The 11,135-nt window shown below is 46.0% G+C and overlaps 1 protein-coding gene across 1 annotated transcript; it reads right to left on the minus strand.

Moving 5' to 3' along the window:
* Positions 1-479: 479 nt before the first annotated feature.
* PDCL3 (phosducin like 3) lies at positions 480-7,809 on the minus strand. Its single transcript, XM_075426663.1, has 6 exons — positions 7,708-7,809; positions 5,708-5,837; positions 4,916-5,006; positions 4,079-4,222; positions 3,017-3,225; positions 480-899 (listed from the first exon to the last, which is right to left on the minus strand). The coding sequence occupies exons 1-6, from the start codon at positions 7,711-7,713 to the stop codon at positions 757-759; spliced, it is 723 nt and encodes a 240-aa protein (XP_075282778.1). The 5' UTR covers positions 7,714-7,809; the 3' UTR covers positions 480-756.
* Between the last annotated feature and the right edge of the window lie 3,326 nt (positions 7,810-11,135).

The raw sequence follows: 11,135 nt of genomic DNA on the forward strand, positions 1-11,135 counted from the left end.
CTTTTCTCTCCTGATCAGCAGGTAAGTGTGGTGTAGGAAGCTCAGGCCCTGCAAAAGGCAAAATACTGCTACTAAATGAAGTGGTGCATGTGAAAGGGAGTTCTGGATTCAGCAGGTCCCAGGAGACACTGGCTGTCACTGAGGCTTCTCTCGAGACGTCTGGGGTCCCAGCTCACGGCCTTGTGCTGGCCCTCCTGCCAGCACACCTCTGCAAAGAGCCACATGTCACTTTTAGCAGCACCCATGTCACCTCCCCTGGAGCCACAGCTCTCCCGGCTATCCAACACTTACACACAACGGGCTGACAGAAGGCCCAACTAAGTGTTACAACCAATTATGGTTAAGACTAGCTAAGCTATTTAGAGTTAATTCACACAAGTTAAGCTTGTCAAAGCCAGTACACTTAAGCCCACTTCATATTTCAGATTTTTTTAAAGAATTCAGCAATTTACTAAGAAAAAATATACACGAGACCTCTGTTTCTAATTATGGCTATATTTTAAAAACTTTGATTAAGATTTACTCAGGCTTTATAATATAAAACGTCTTTCAGGATCTTAAGTGAAGCTGCAGTAAGTTTGGGTTGTGTTTTTTTTAAAAATAAACTTTTTTAGTTTCTAGAAGTTTCTAGATAAACAGCTGTCTTGAAATACAACCCGTCCGGGGCTCAGCAAGATCTTGACAGGCATCTCCAGTGCTCTAGGTGGGAACACTGGCCGCAAGTGTACTGTATCAATCTTCATGCCGACGCAGGAGTTAGTCATCCTCTGAGTCACTCTCCCCCCGGGCTGGGACACACGTCCTGATTGAGGACATGAGCTGGTCCTGGATCTGCTTCCTGGGGTTCTCCTCCAGGTCTGTCTTGATGGCGCCCGACTCCGAAATCTTCCACTCCAACTCTGTGCAGAGCAAAACACATTTACTGCTGGCAAAGGAATAGTGCTTGTGCTACAGCTGTTTGCATCATATACCAAGTTAATCACAGTAAGAAGAGGGAGGGAATAGATCTGCTGAGCGGCAAAAAAAAATTGCAGCAATTCCATTTACACATCTGAATTGTAGGTATTTTTCAGAGATGTACTTTATGAACGCAATTCACCCCTTTCCCACTGCATCACACACTGATTATTAGTTCCTTAGCACAACAGTAAGAGAGACTCCACCATCAGTAGTAGGCCTATTAGTACACAGGCCAGAGCTGGACTGCTTCCCAGAAGCGGTAGAAAGTCGTTACACCACAGTCGAAACCTTTCTCCTAGTCTTGCCAGCAACCCTATGATTAAATCTAATTTCCTTCAGATATTACAGAGTAATAAATACATGCTCACACTTTCCTTAATCTCCAGTGGAATTTACCCAGACTTAGGGGAGAAGGAAGGAATAAAAGGAAGTGCAGATTTTCAGTGTCCAGCTTTCTGCGATGACTGAATTAAGCTGGCTCAGTCACCTTTAGACCCTTCCAAAATCAGTTATTTATGCGACAAAAATGGGAGAGAGCTAACTGTAGGCTCTGCTACCACTGTTCACTTCAGTGTCTAACTACACAAGCTCCGTAGTTAGCTAGCTGTTCTCAAATCAGCGTTCTCACTGGTGAGCTTTTCCCCTTCTGACAGTTGAAGGCAGAGGAGGGTTTTGTACACACAAGACCAAAATATCCTGTAAACTTCAGGTTTTAGTAAAAAAAAAAAAAAAACAACCTCTTTGCATTCTATCCCAGTATAGGCAGTGATATCATTCAGCAGGGACCCTGAAGTGCTGCGTAACCGTGGTTCACTTCCGATAAAAAGTGTTGTTAAAGTCTGACCTTGAAAAAGCTTGAAGGCATCTGGACCAACGCCTACTCAGAAAGCTGATGAGTATCCTCCCTTTAACTGAAGTAAAATTCACTAGGTTACAACCCAGTTACATTTACTTTCCAGGAAGAGCCTTCTTCACTGCTGACCTCCATCTTCAAGCATTGCTGCCGGATACCACCCACCTCCAAAGAGCAGCTTTTACTGAAGACCCACAGTGCTCAGCAAGACCTGCATCGCCGCCCTTGTCTCCTGAAGCACATCACGCTGACGAGGCCGCATGACCCAGCCTGCCTCCACACTGCTGAGATGGGCAAGGAGAAGTAGGTCTAACAGAAAATCATGACCTCCAGGAAAGGTAATTACCTCTCCCCATGGAAGCCTGTGCCCCCAAACCACCGAGGCAGGAACTTAATGTGCTGCCATCTCCAGGAGACGGCAAGAGGGAAAGCAAGCAGCCCAATTTCAGGCCAGCCACTCCATCTGGGTAAAGAGACAGGGTCTCTTTAAAGGTTAACAAGGAGTGAAGCTCATGTGTCAGGAAGGTACAGAAGACAAATACATGCCATCGGCTTAGAAATGAAACAAGCAGCCCTACAATGCAATAGGCAAGTACCAGTTATCAAGCACATGGATTATTAAGTAACTGGAGGCATGGTCAGTCATTCAGGTAAAAGACGTGGCTACTATCTACCCTTTAATGTCGTCAGGAAAGTTTGTGTCACCTGACAGATGGTCTGAATACTTGCACACACACAAGGTAAACATCTATATGTTAGCCTACTCGGCCACTCACCGCTTGTACAAGCTAGCCTTAATCGCATGTTGCTGAGCCATAAGGGGCAGGGGGGGAAGATCTCATATGATACTAGCGACAGGACAAGAAGAAATGGCCTCAAGTTGCATCAAGGGAGGTTTAGATTGGGTATTAGGAAAGATTTCAAAACCAAAAGAGTGGTAAAGCACTGGAACAGACTGCCCAGGGAAGTGGTGGAGTCACCATCCCTGGAGGTGTTCAAAAAATGTGTAGATGTGGTACTTCAGGACATGGTTTAGCAGGCATGGTGGTGTTGGGTTGACGATTGGACTTGATGGTCTTAGAGGTCTTTTCCAACCTTAATGATTCTATGGTTAGTATCTCCCTTCTCCTAAGCCTCACTTCTCTCAGTCCTAGCAAAGCAGTTTTGCTTTTCCTTTAGAAGACCGGAGATGCAGACACTCACCGTCCCTGGTCAGGTTCATGCCACCGAACACCAAAGGCCCAATGAACTGAGCTCTGATGTCTCCCTCCAGGTAGACAAATATCGTAGGCAGGTTCTTATCGGGGTAGTTGGGAATGCAGGTGGTAGAGATAGCTTTGATGAATTTCACGTCTCTGAACTTTTTCGCAAGCCCGCTCATATGTTGATTTATTAAGGCACAGAGTGGAATTCTGTGAAGAACAGCAACAAACAGACATAAAGAGAAAATAAAAGACAAAACAGAGAGTAATCTGCTCCAAAAGAAAGACCAGAAATATCAGCTCAATGAGCAGCATTTGTGGAAAGACAAATGTACCAGAAGCAACTTCTGAATACTTTTGTTGTCCAGTATTCTGGCATCCAAAGGAAATCAGTATCACTGGAGGTTTTGGTGGGTTTTTTTGTTTAAGATATTAGCAATACAGCCTCCCCCTCTATCATACAAACTGGTTTATGAAGGTATGATATTTAGCATGAGCAAGGGCAAGATAGAAAGAAAAGCAGCTCCTGGAAGAAAGTATGCAAATGACAATGAACACCTGTGAAACAACTAGAAAGAATGAACAAAATGAAGTATTTCTAACCCTTTACAGAAAATTCTAGCAACTCATCAGACCTTTTTCTCAAGTTTTTCCACCATGCTGACAGGACTGGAAACCTTGTCTTGCTCCATTTCTATGCATCTAGAAAACAGACTACAGACATAGAGAGATCCTTCCGATGCACAGCCCCTCGCACTTTATCCAGAACAATTTCCAAAGCTCAGTATTTCAGTGGCAGCAGCTACCTCTAGGGTAGCTGTATGGTACAAGTCACACTGTGCTATACAGGCATATTAAAAAAAAAAAAAAAGCCACTTCAAGACAGCATCGGTTTAGAGCCAAGTTCAGCAGTCTTAAGTCAACAGTAAGGAAATTACTAAATCGGTATTTTCTTAGAACTTCAGAGTCAGTTCCTTAATTTCCACAATAAGTACACATTTTTCTAGAGTATTTTCAGCTATTGACAGTGAAAGCTTTAAAGGTTAAAAAAAAAAAATCTTACCCTTGTTTGTAGAGGTGCAAGACTACCCATATACCTTTTCCAGCTTTCGTAACCTCTTGAACGTAATCTTTTCCCGAAATCTCCAAAACTTCCCCAAATATATTCTTCATTTGAGCTGCTTTCATTTCTGCTAACCTTCGCTGTCTGAACAGAAAGGAATGAGAACAAGATCTTGAGAACAGATGCATTTTTGACAGGAAAACACTTAAGAGTAGCTGGCTGAAACCTAGACTTCAGAGGCACATTACAAACATCTTCAAACTCCAGAGCAATAAAAGCAAGTTGACATTAGACTATAGATGCTCTTATATTTGCATCACAAGTTAAAACTCTCAATATGCAAGAAGTACAACTATGTTTCACAAATTTTTTTTTTTGGTCATTTCTGCCTTCAGCAGACATTTCTTCTGCAGATACTATACTACCAAACTAAATGGTAAACCACAAAATATACGAAATAGCACAAAAGATGTTAAAGATAAAGAGATAATGGAAAACCAACACTGTCATTATTATCTGCAAGCACCTTAATCTCATTCATGCAAAAATGGAGAAATCTTGGACGTGACTTTCAAAGCTCTCAGAATCCCCAGCCATGCACTCAGCAGTGTATATTATCTCTGCAAAACTAGGTTGTAGATAAAGGACAATGAATTTAAATCCAGCTATGCTATTAAAGACACTTAGAAGCTCTACAAGAGATCAGAAACACAACTCACTTCTTCAATCATCAGGCCTAACAACATCCTTCCTCTCTTCAACAATATCTAATAGCATATAAAAGAAAAAAAAAAAATCCAATTTTCATGAAAGCCAAGTTCCACATGCTGCTCTGACCTGTACATTTCAATAGCTTTCTCATCTTCCTCATTAAATTCATCTTCATTCTCTTCTAGCTCTTCCAGTGTCATGTCCTCGTAAGTTTTCACTAGAAAGGAAGAAGCATCAAATCAGCACAAACCTTGTTCCAGGATTAAAACTCAGCCTTTATCAGTCCAACAGAATTTATTTAGTTTAAGGACAGATTAACTATGGGAAATACGGCTTTTCTGAGTTACTATTGTTACTGGATTTTTAGAAAATACTACACACTTCAGACATACAGATGGAAAGACAACGATGTAAAGGACTCTGAGCTGAAGGCTGCCTAGACTAGCACACAAGTACCTGAAATGGCTTTCAAGTTCGGCAGCTGCAGCAAAGACGTACCCAACACACACACGAAACACGGCAGGGATGTCTCCACAACAGAGGAAGGAAGAAGCATGTAACAAGTAATGGTCATGAGGTGTTTTTACTTGCACTTTAACATGGCAGACTCCCTTCACACTGTTCTTATTTCAGTTTTTAAACATTTAATTCCGTAAAAAAACAGAGCTGACATCAACACAAAGTCTTCCTGTGCTGGAAGAATCTACGTGTTCAGGAACATATTTGTTTGATAGTGTTAACAGATGAACACCCTACACGAGAATAAGCTTTGGTACATCCCTCACAGATTTAGAAAAGAACACACTGCTTTACAGGCATCTAAACATTACTGCTGGCCATTTCTTTGTACAAGCTCTCCCCAGGAGCCATCCCAAGACTTGTCCTGCCACTGCTGCCCAAGCTGGCCTGGTCGCTCACCGAGAGACTTCTGAAGGATGGCAAGCTGCTCTTCTTCCTTCGCACGCTCCTGCTCCTCCAGGTTCTCCTTTGGAGGGAGGATGCCTTTCTTGCGCAGGATGTCATTCCACTCCGTGTCTTTATTCGGGTCCTAGAACAGAACAAGAAATGGGTGATGTGCACTCAAGGAGAATTTTGCCACTTCCAGAAGTTAACACAGCCAAGTTTTTTGAGAGACACAGCACACTGCTAAAGCAGTAACTGTTTGGATGGCGCCAGAAAGTCACAGTGTGCATCCCCCGGATGCCGAGGCTTCTCTGCAGCCCCAGACCGGTACCCAGAAGAGCGACTTTCTTCTGTTCCATCCTATGCACAGTGCGTACAGGAGATCTTGGCAGGGTACAAAAGCTCAAAGCATTACAACCACCTCTGCAGCTCTCACAATGTCAAGTGAAAGCAGAGGAACACAGCTGGGTGACAGGGAAGCACGCTGGCCACAGTGCTCACGTACACAGTCTCAGCAGGACAGCAGGCCACCAGACCAGCGGTCACTGCATTGGGAAGTACTTGCGAGAAGACATACAGGTGCCAGCCATAGAGACCTAACTCTGGAGATACGGTAAGTCTCCTTGGCAGATTCCAGTCAGCATGGCTACACACGTGCTTAGAGAAAGGCAAGCACAATCTCTGCCAGACAAGCCCATTGCTAGGGAATCAGATCTAAATCTATATCTAGGCTGTTTCTGAAATTTAAAAAGAGGCAAGCGATCATGCCCCTGTACTCGGCCCTCGTGAGGCCGCACCTGGAGTACTGTGTTCAGTTTTGGGCCCCTCACTACAAGAAGGACATTGAGGGACTGGAGCGTGTCCAGAGAAGGGCAATGGGGCTGGTGAGGGGTCTGGAGAACAAGTCTTATGAAGAGCGGCTGAGGGAACTGGGGTTGTTTAGTCTGGAAAAAAGGAGGCTGAGGGGAGACCTTCTCGCTCTCTACAACCACCTGAAAGGAGGCTGTAGTGAGGCAGGTGTTGGTCTCTTCTCCCATGCAACCAGTGATAGGATGAGAGGCAATGGCCTCAAGTTGTGTCAGCGGAGGTTTAGATTGGATATTAGGAGAAATTTCTTTACTGAAAGAGTTGTAAAGCACTGGAACAGGCTGCCCAGGGAAGTGGTGGAGTCACCATCCCTGGGGGTGTTCAAACAACATGTAGATGTGGCACTTCAGGACATGGTTTAGCAGTCATGGTGGTGCTGGGTTGACAGTTGGACTTGCTGATCTTCTAGGTCTTTTCCAACCTTAATGGTTCTACGAAAACAAGGCCAACAGGCAGCTACGTGTTGTAAGAATTCAGTACAAGTTATTCCAAGTTATTAAAATACATGAAATTTTATTAAAATACATGAAAACGCAGTGATAAGCACTCACAGTCTGATTTTGGTTCCTTACTGTCTTGACCTAAGTTCAAGTTGAAAACTGAATACAACACCTACACCTTGCCTATGGCTGGTATCAATATAGCTTAACACCAGGTCTGTTCAAGGCCATACCTCTTCTATAGATCAACACACAGCACTTCTGCACTACCGAAAAGAAGAAAATAAGAAAAGAGAACAAAGTAGCACAGCACATAGCACACCAAATGACTTTTTTTTTTTCCGTCTCTGACCGTGATCATTTTTCCCCTCGAGACGGCACAGAACACCCACCCGCCCATCTGCCTTACTACAGCACCGAAATTAACATTATATTCGGGAAAAAAAAACCGATCAACCAACATCAAACCAAGCCAGGGAGCTTCACAACAAAGCCGCCCCATGACAGACATACACACCCCCCGCACCCCGGGGAAGGGGGGCGAACCGGGCGGCCCCCCCGGGGAGCTGGGCCGGGGAGGGCGGCGGGGAGGCCGCCCCGGCCGGGCACAGTGCCCGGCCCCCGACTCGGTGCTCGCCGCCCGGGCGGCCCCCCCCCCCAGCACCGGCCGCACCCGGGCCGGGTGCGCGGGGTCCCCCGGCTGCTCACCTGCATCCTGCCGGCAGGCCGGGGCCAGTGCCCGGTCAGCAGCAGCGGCGGCGGGGCTGGGCTGGGCAAGGCCGGTCCCGGCGTGCGCGGCGCGGCCGGAGGAGGCGGCGCTCCCGGGCGGGGCGGGCGCAGCGCCGCGGCCTCTTTCCGTGCCGCCTAATAAGGCCGGTGCCGGCGGCGCAGGCTGGGCCTGCGGCAGCTGCGGGGGGGAGCGCACTGTCTGAGGGCAGCGGGGCCGGTTCAGCTCTCGCTGTGGGATTTGGTCTTCCTCCTCCTCTCGTACCTCCAGCGTCTCCCGTAGCCGCCGCACTGCCGGGCTTTAAAGCCCGGCCGCGGCTCTGTGTGAGCTGCGGCCCTGCCCAGGGCCCGCCTCAGTAGGGCTCTGACCCGGGTGCCCTGCATGTGGAGAGACGCCGTTTCGCTCCGCTCGTACCCCTCAGACCAGCCTCAGCTCGGCAGCGTTTAAAATTTAAAAAAAAGAACAACCCATCTATTTTTTTATCTTCTATTTTATTTTTGAGTCTGTCTTAAAGCACCACTCACCCAACACTGCGGAGTGGGTCAAGTGTGACCACCCCGATCCATGTGTGATCAGCACCCCTTTCCCTAAAAACAGGCACCTCTGCGGTTCCAAAGGGTTGAGCAGACCTTGCTCTTTCTTCTAAGAGGCATGCAGCGGAGGGGAAGGGGAGCAAGGCCCCTTACCCCCCCCCCCTCCCCTTTTATGCTCTAGCCCAATGGTCGCCATGCTCACCCAGAAAGGGGGACCCCAGCTCTGAGTCCCCAGAAGAACACCCTACATGGCCTTCTGGCGGGCCTTGAGATGTGTTTGTTCTGGGCATGCAAAGAAATGACCGTGTCTCCGCTCCACCAAGGGGAGTCTAGGAGCCCCGTTACAACATGATGGGCAGCCTGTTAATGCCCACGTGTCCTGAAGCGTGCTGCGACACGCACCTTGGCCAATGCGAAGCCTGGTTTACCAGGGGGAAGGCACAGTCACCATTTATGCCTCTGAATGAAAAGCAACGGGTAGCCGCAGCTGCGCTTTAAGAGGATGTCAGTCCTGACGGTGAGGATTTGGACACGAGGAGGGTGCCCCATACCCGCCTCCCAGGTCACTGAGGTGGAAGAAGGCTCAGCCTAACCCAGCTTGGACTAAAGGCTCACCTTCGTGGAAGAAGTGGCTGTCTGAGTGATAGATGGAGCCACAAATATAGACGATGTGAGAACTTTAAATCAAAAAGTGCGATGGAGCCTTTTGGTGGGGCAGCATCTGAGCTAAAATTTTTGGGATCACAATTTTGGAGCCTTTTGCAGGCACTCCGAAGTCTTTTGGCTCTGACCTGCAGTTAGTACCCAGTGTGCAGAACTGTCGGTGTCAGTTTTGCTGTACAAATGTTTTGTCAGAGCCTAGGCTTTCAGGAGGACCTGCTGGTTTAAGACTTATTTTCTGTGGCCAAAATACTGTTCAAGCCCATGGTTCTTGCATGCTGCTCATTGGAAACTACCCTGAACAGCAGAAAGCAAACACAGAAAGAGCATAAGTATGCACTCATTTTTTTAAAAGGTGCTTAAAAATATTCACTTGCCCAGGTGAACTGAGAGGAACTAACCAAGGACCCTCAGCACCAGAACCCCCATGTTCTCACAGTAAACCCTGAGCCCCATCTGGGTTACCAGATCAGAGAGTTACCAGAAGAGGGGGCAGAAGCCCAAATCTTAGGAGCAGTCCCATCACCACACTTGGTGGATCTCAGACACAACGTGAATTAAGCATAACTCTGTCTGCCCAGGACACACATAAAGCAATGTACAGTGTTGTTGCCCCCCCTCAACTAAGAATATGTTGTGTTTATAAAGCACACTTCCCCGATGTACTTTTTTAATCAGGTTTTGGCAGCAAGAGGACTGTTTTTACACGCAGTCTACAGACAGAAACACTCCAGCCAGAGTGGGTGAGAGCTGGCATTATCGCAGTGAGACTGAAATATAGCTGTGGCTCAGCCCTTGGAGAGACAGCCTCGCTCCCCGCCCCGGATAGTTTGCTTCTGGGCATCTGTAACAGATTTCTTCACTTTCCCCTAAATCAGAGGTTAGAAGGAAGGTGAACCACATGTGGGAATGAATCATTAGTTGTCCAGGTGACCCACTGATGAGGAGAAAAAGTTGCTAATAAAAAGACTCTGCCCCAGGGGAAAGGGAAATGATGTTATGTGGCTTGTTTGCCTTTGAGTGTAGGCTGTGGCAGAGTGCAGACTAGGCCAAAATAATAATCTTTGAAGGTAATGGGATATGTTCTTCATTTATAATATGAAGTAAAATATTTGGGGTTATTATAGACTTTTTAAAATATTATTTTGGAAGGTAACTGTATTTGTAGTACAGTGTGTCTGTGATGTAGTGAGAACATGAAAATTATTCTCTGATAATGAGGATAAGGAGTTCTGGCTTGGTTTGCTTGGATTTTGTTAAGGGCTGGGATTTTTTTGTTCTTTGCTCCCAAATGTTATTCTGATTTTTCTTAAAATTTAAGTCAAGCTACACAAATACCCTTATGTGTTAATGTCATGATAGATGTTCTTGTGTGTTGCAAACAGCTGTGCTGGAAACTATTTACTCATAGATGAGAAATATTGTTTAAGTGAGTATTTTTGCCACTCTAATTGCAAGAGTACTCTAACTGGATTGAATTTCCTTAATCTTGAGTAAATATAATTTAACATCTATTCTCCAGACTGCATTATGCTGTCCAAGTCAATTCTTCTTTTTCCTGCTGCAGAACACCTCCAGTATTCTCATAGCAGCCAGAGAATATCCCTTGGGGAATTAATTCAGAGCTTTGTATGGAAACCTCTTGGAGTATTTTAGATGTGAGATGCCATGGGCTGCAGGAATTTTTCAGTTCATAGATTTAAGATGAAAGAAAGATCTAACTTGATAATGGAAGAAGGTAGAATACAGATTCCTTCTGGAAGAAGCAGCAGGCTTGGCCTCAGGTTAGCTTTGAGGTAACAGTTACGGTGTTTAAGACAATTTTATTGAAGAAGACCCACTCTGCCTCAATCCCAGATATAGTCCAAGTGGCAGGGAAAAGCCCCTTTTCTTTTGAGCTCTTCATATCTACATCAATAAGCCTCTCTTGACAGGTTGTCGGACCACGCTGGTTTCACAACAAAGCTTGTCTCCTAAAAGGTAGGCTGTAAAAGGGGGGTAGTAATAGTAGTAATTAAAATCTTAGCTCTGCTATTAATGAACTGTGGTGTGTGGCACTCCTTTCCTCAAGAAAAGAACAAGCTTTCCTCTTGACATGGAAGAGCAGAAAGTGTAACTCACCTTGCTGTCATCTCCTCTTGCTATCAGACAGCTGTAGCCCGAGCTCCTGGGTAATTTGAAGATCTCCAACCCTCTGTATCTACTCACCTGTCAGA

This window comes from Opisthocomus hoazin, chromosome 1 (genome assembly GCF_030867145.1).
Source record: "Opisthocomus hoazin isolate bOpiHoa1 chromosome 1, bOpiHoa1.hap1, whole genome shotgun sequence".
NCBI lineage: Eukaryota > Metazoa > Chordata > Aves > Opisthocomiformes > Opisthocomidae > Opisthocomus > Opisthocomus hoazin.

Bases quoted from the DNA above. Each gene is read 5' to 3' on its own strand.
- PDCL3 (XM_075426663.1), bottom strand. The intron at 4,223-4,915 runs GTCAGAGCAGCA...CTTTCTGTTCAG, and splicing joins AAAGCTATTGAAATGTACAG to ACAGCGAAGGTTAGCAGAAA. The intron at 3,226-4,078 runs GTAAGATTTTTT...TGTTCTTCACAG, and splicing joins TTGCACCTCTACAAACAAGG to AATTCCACTCTGTGCCTTAA.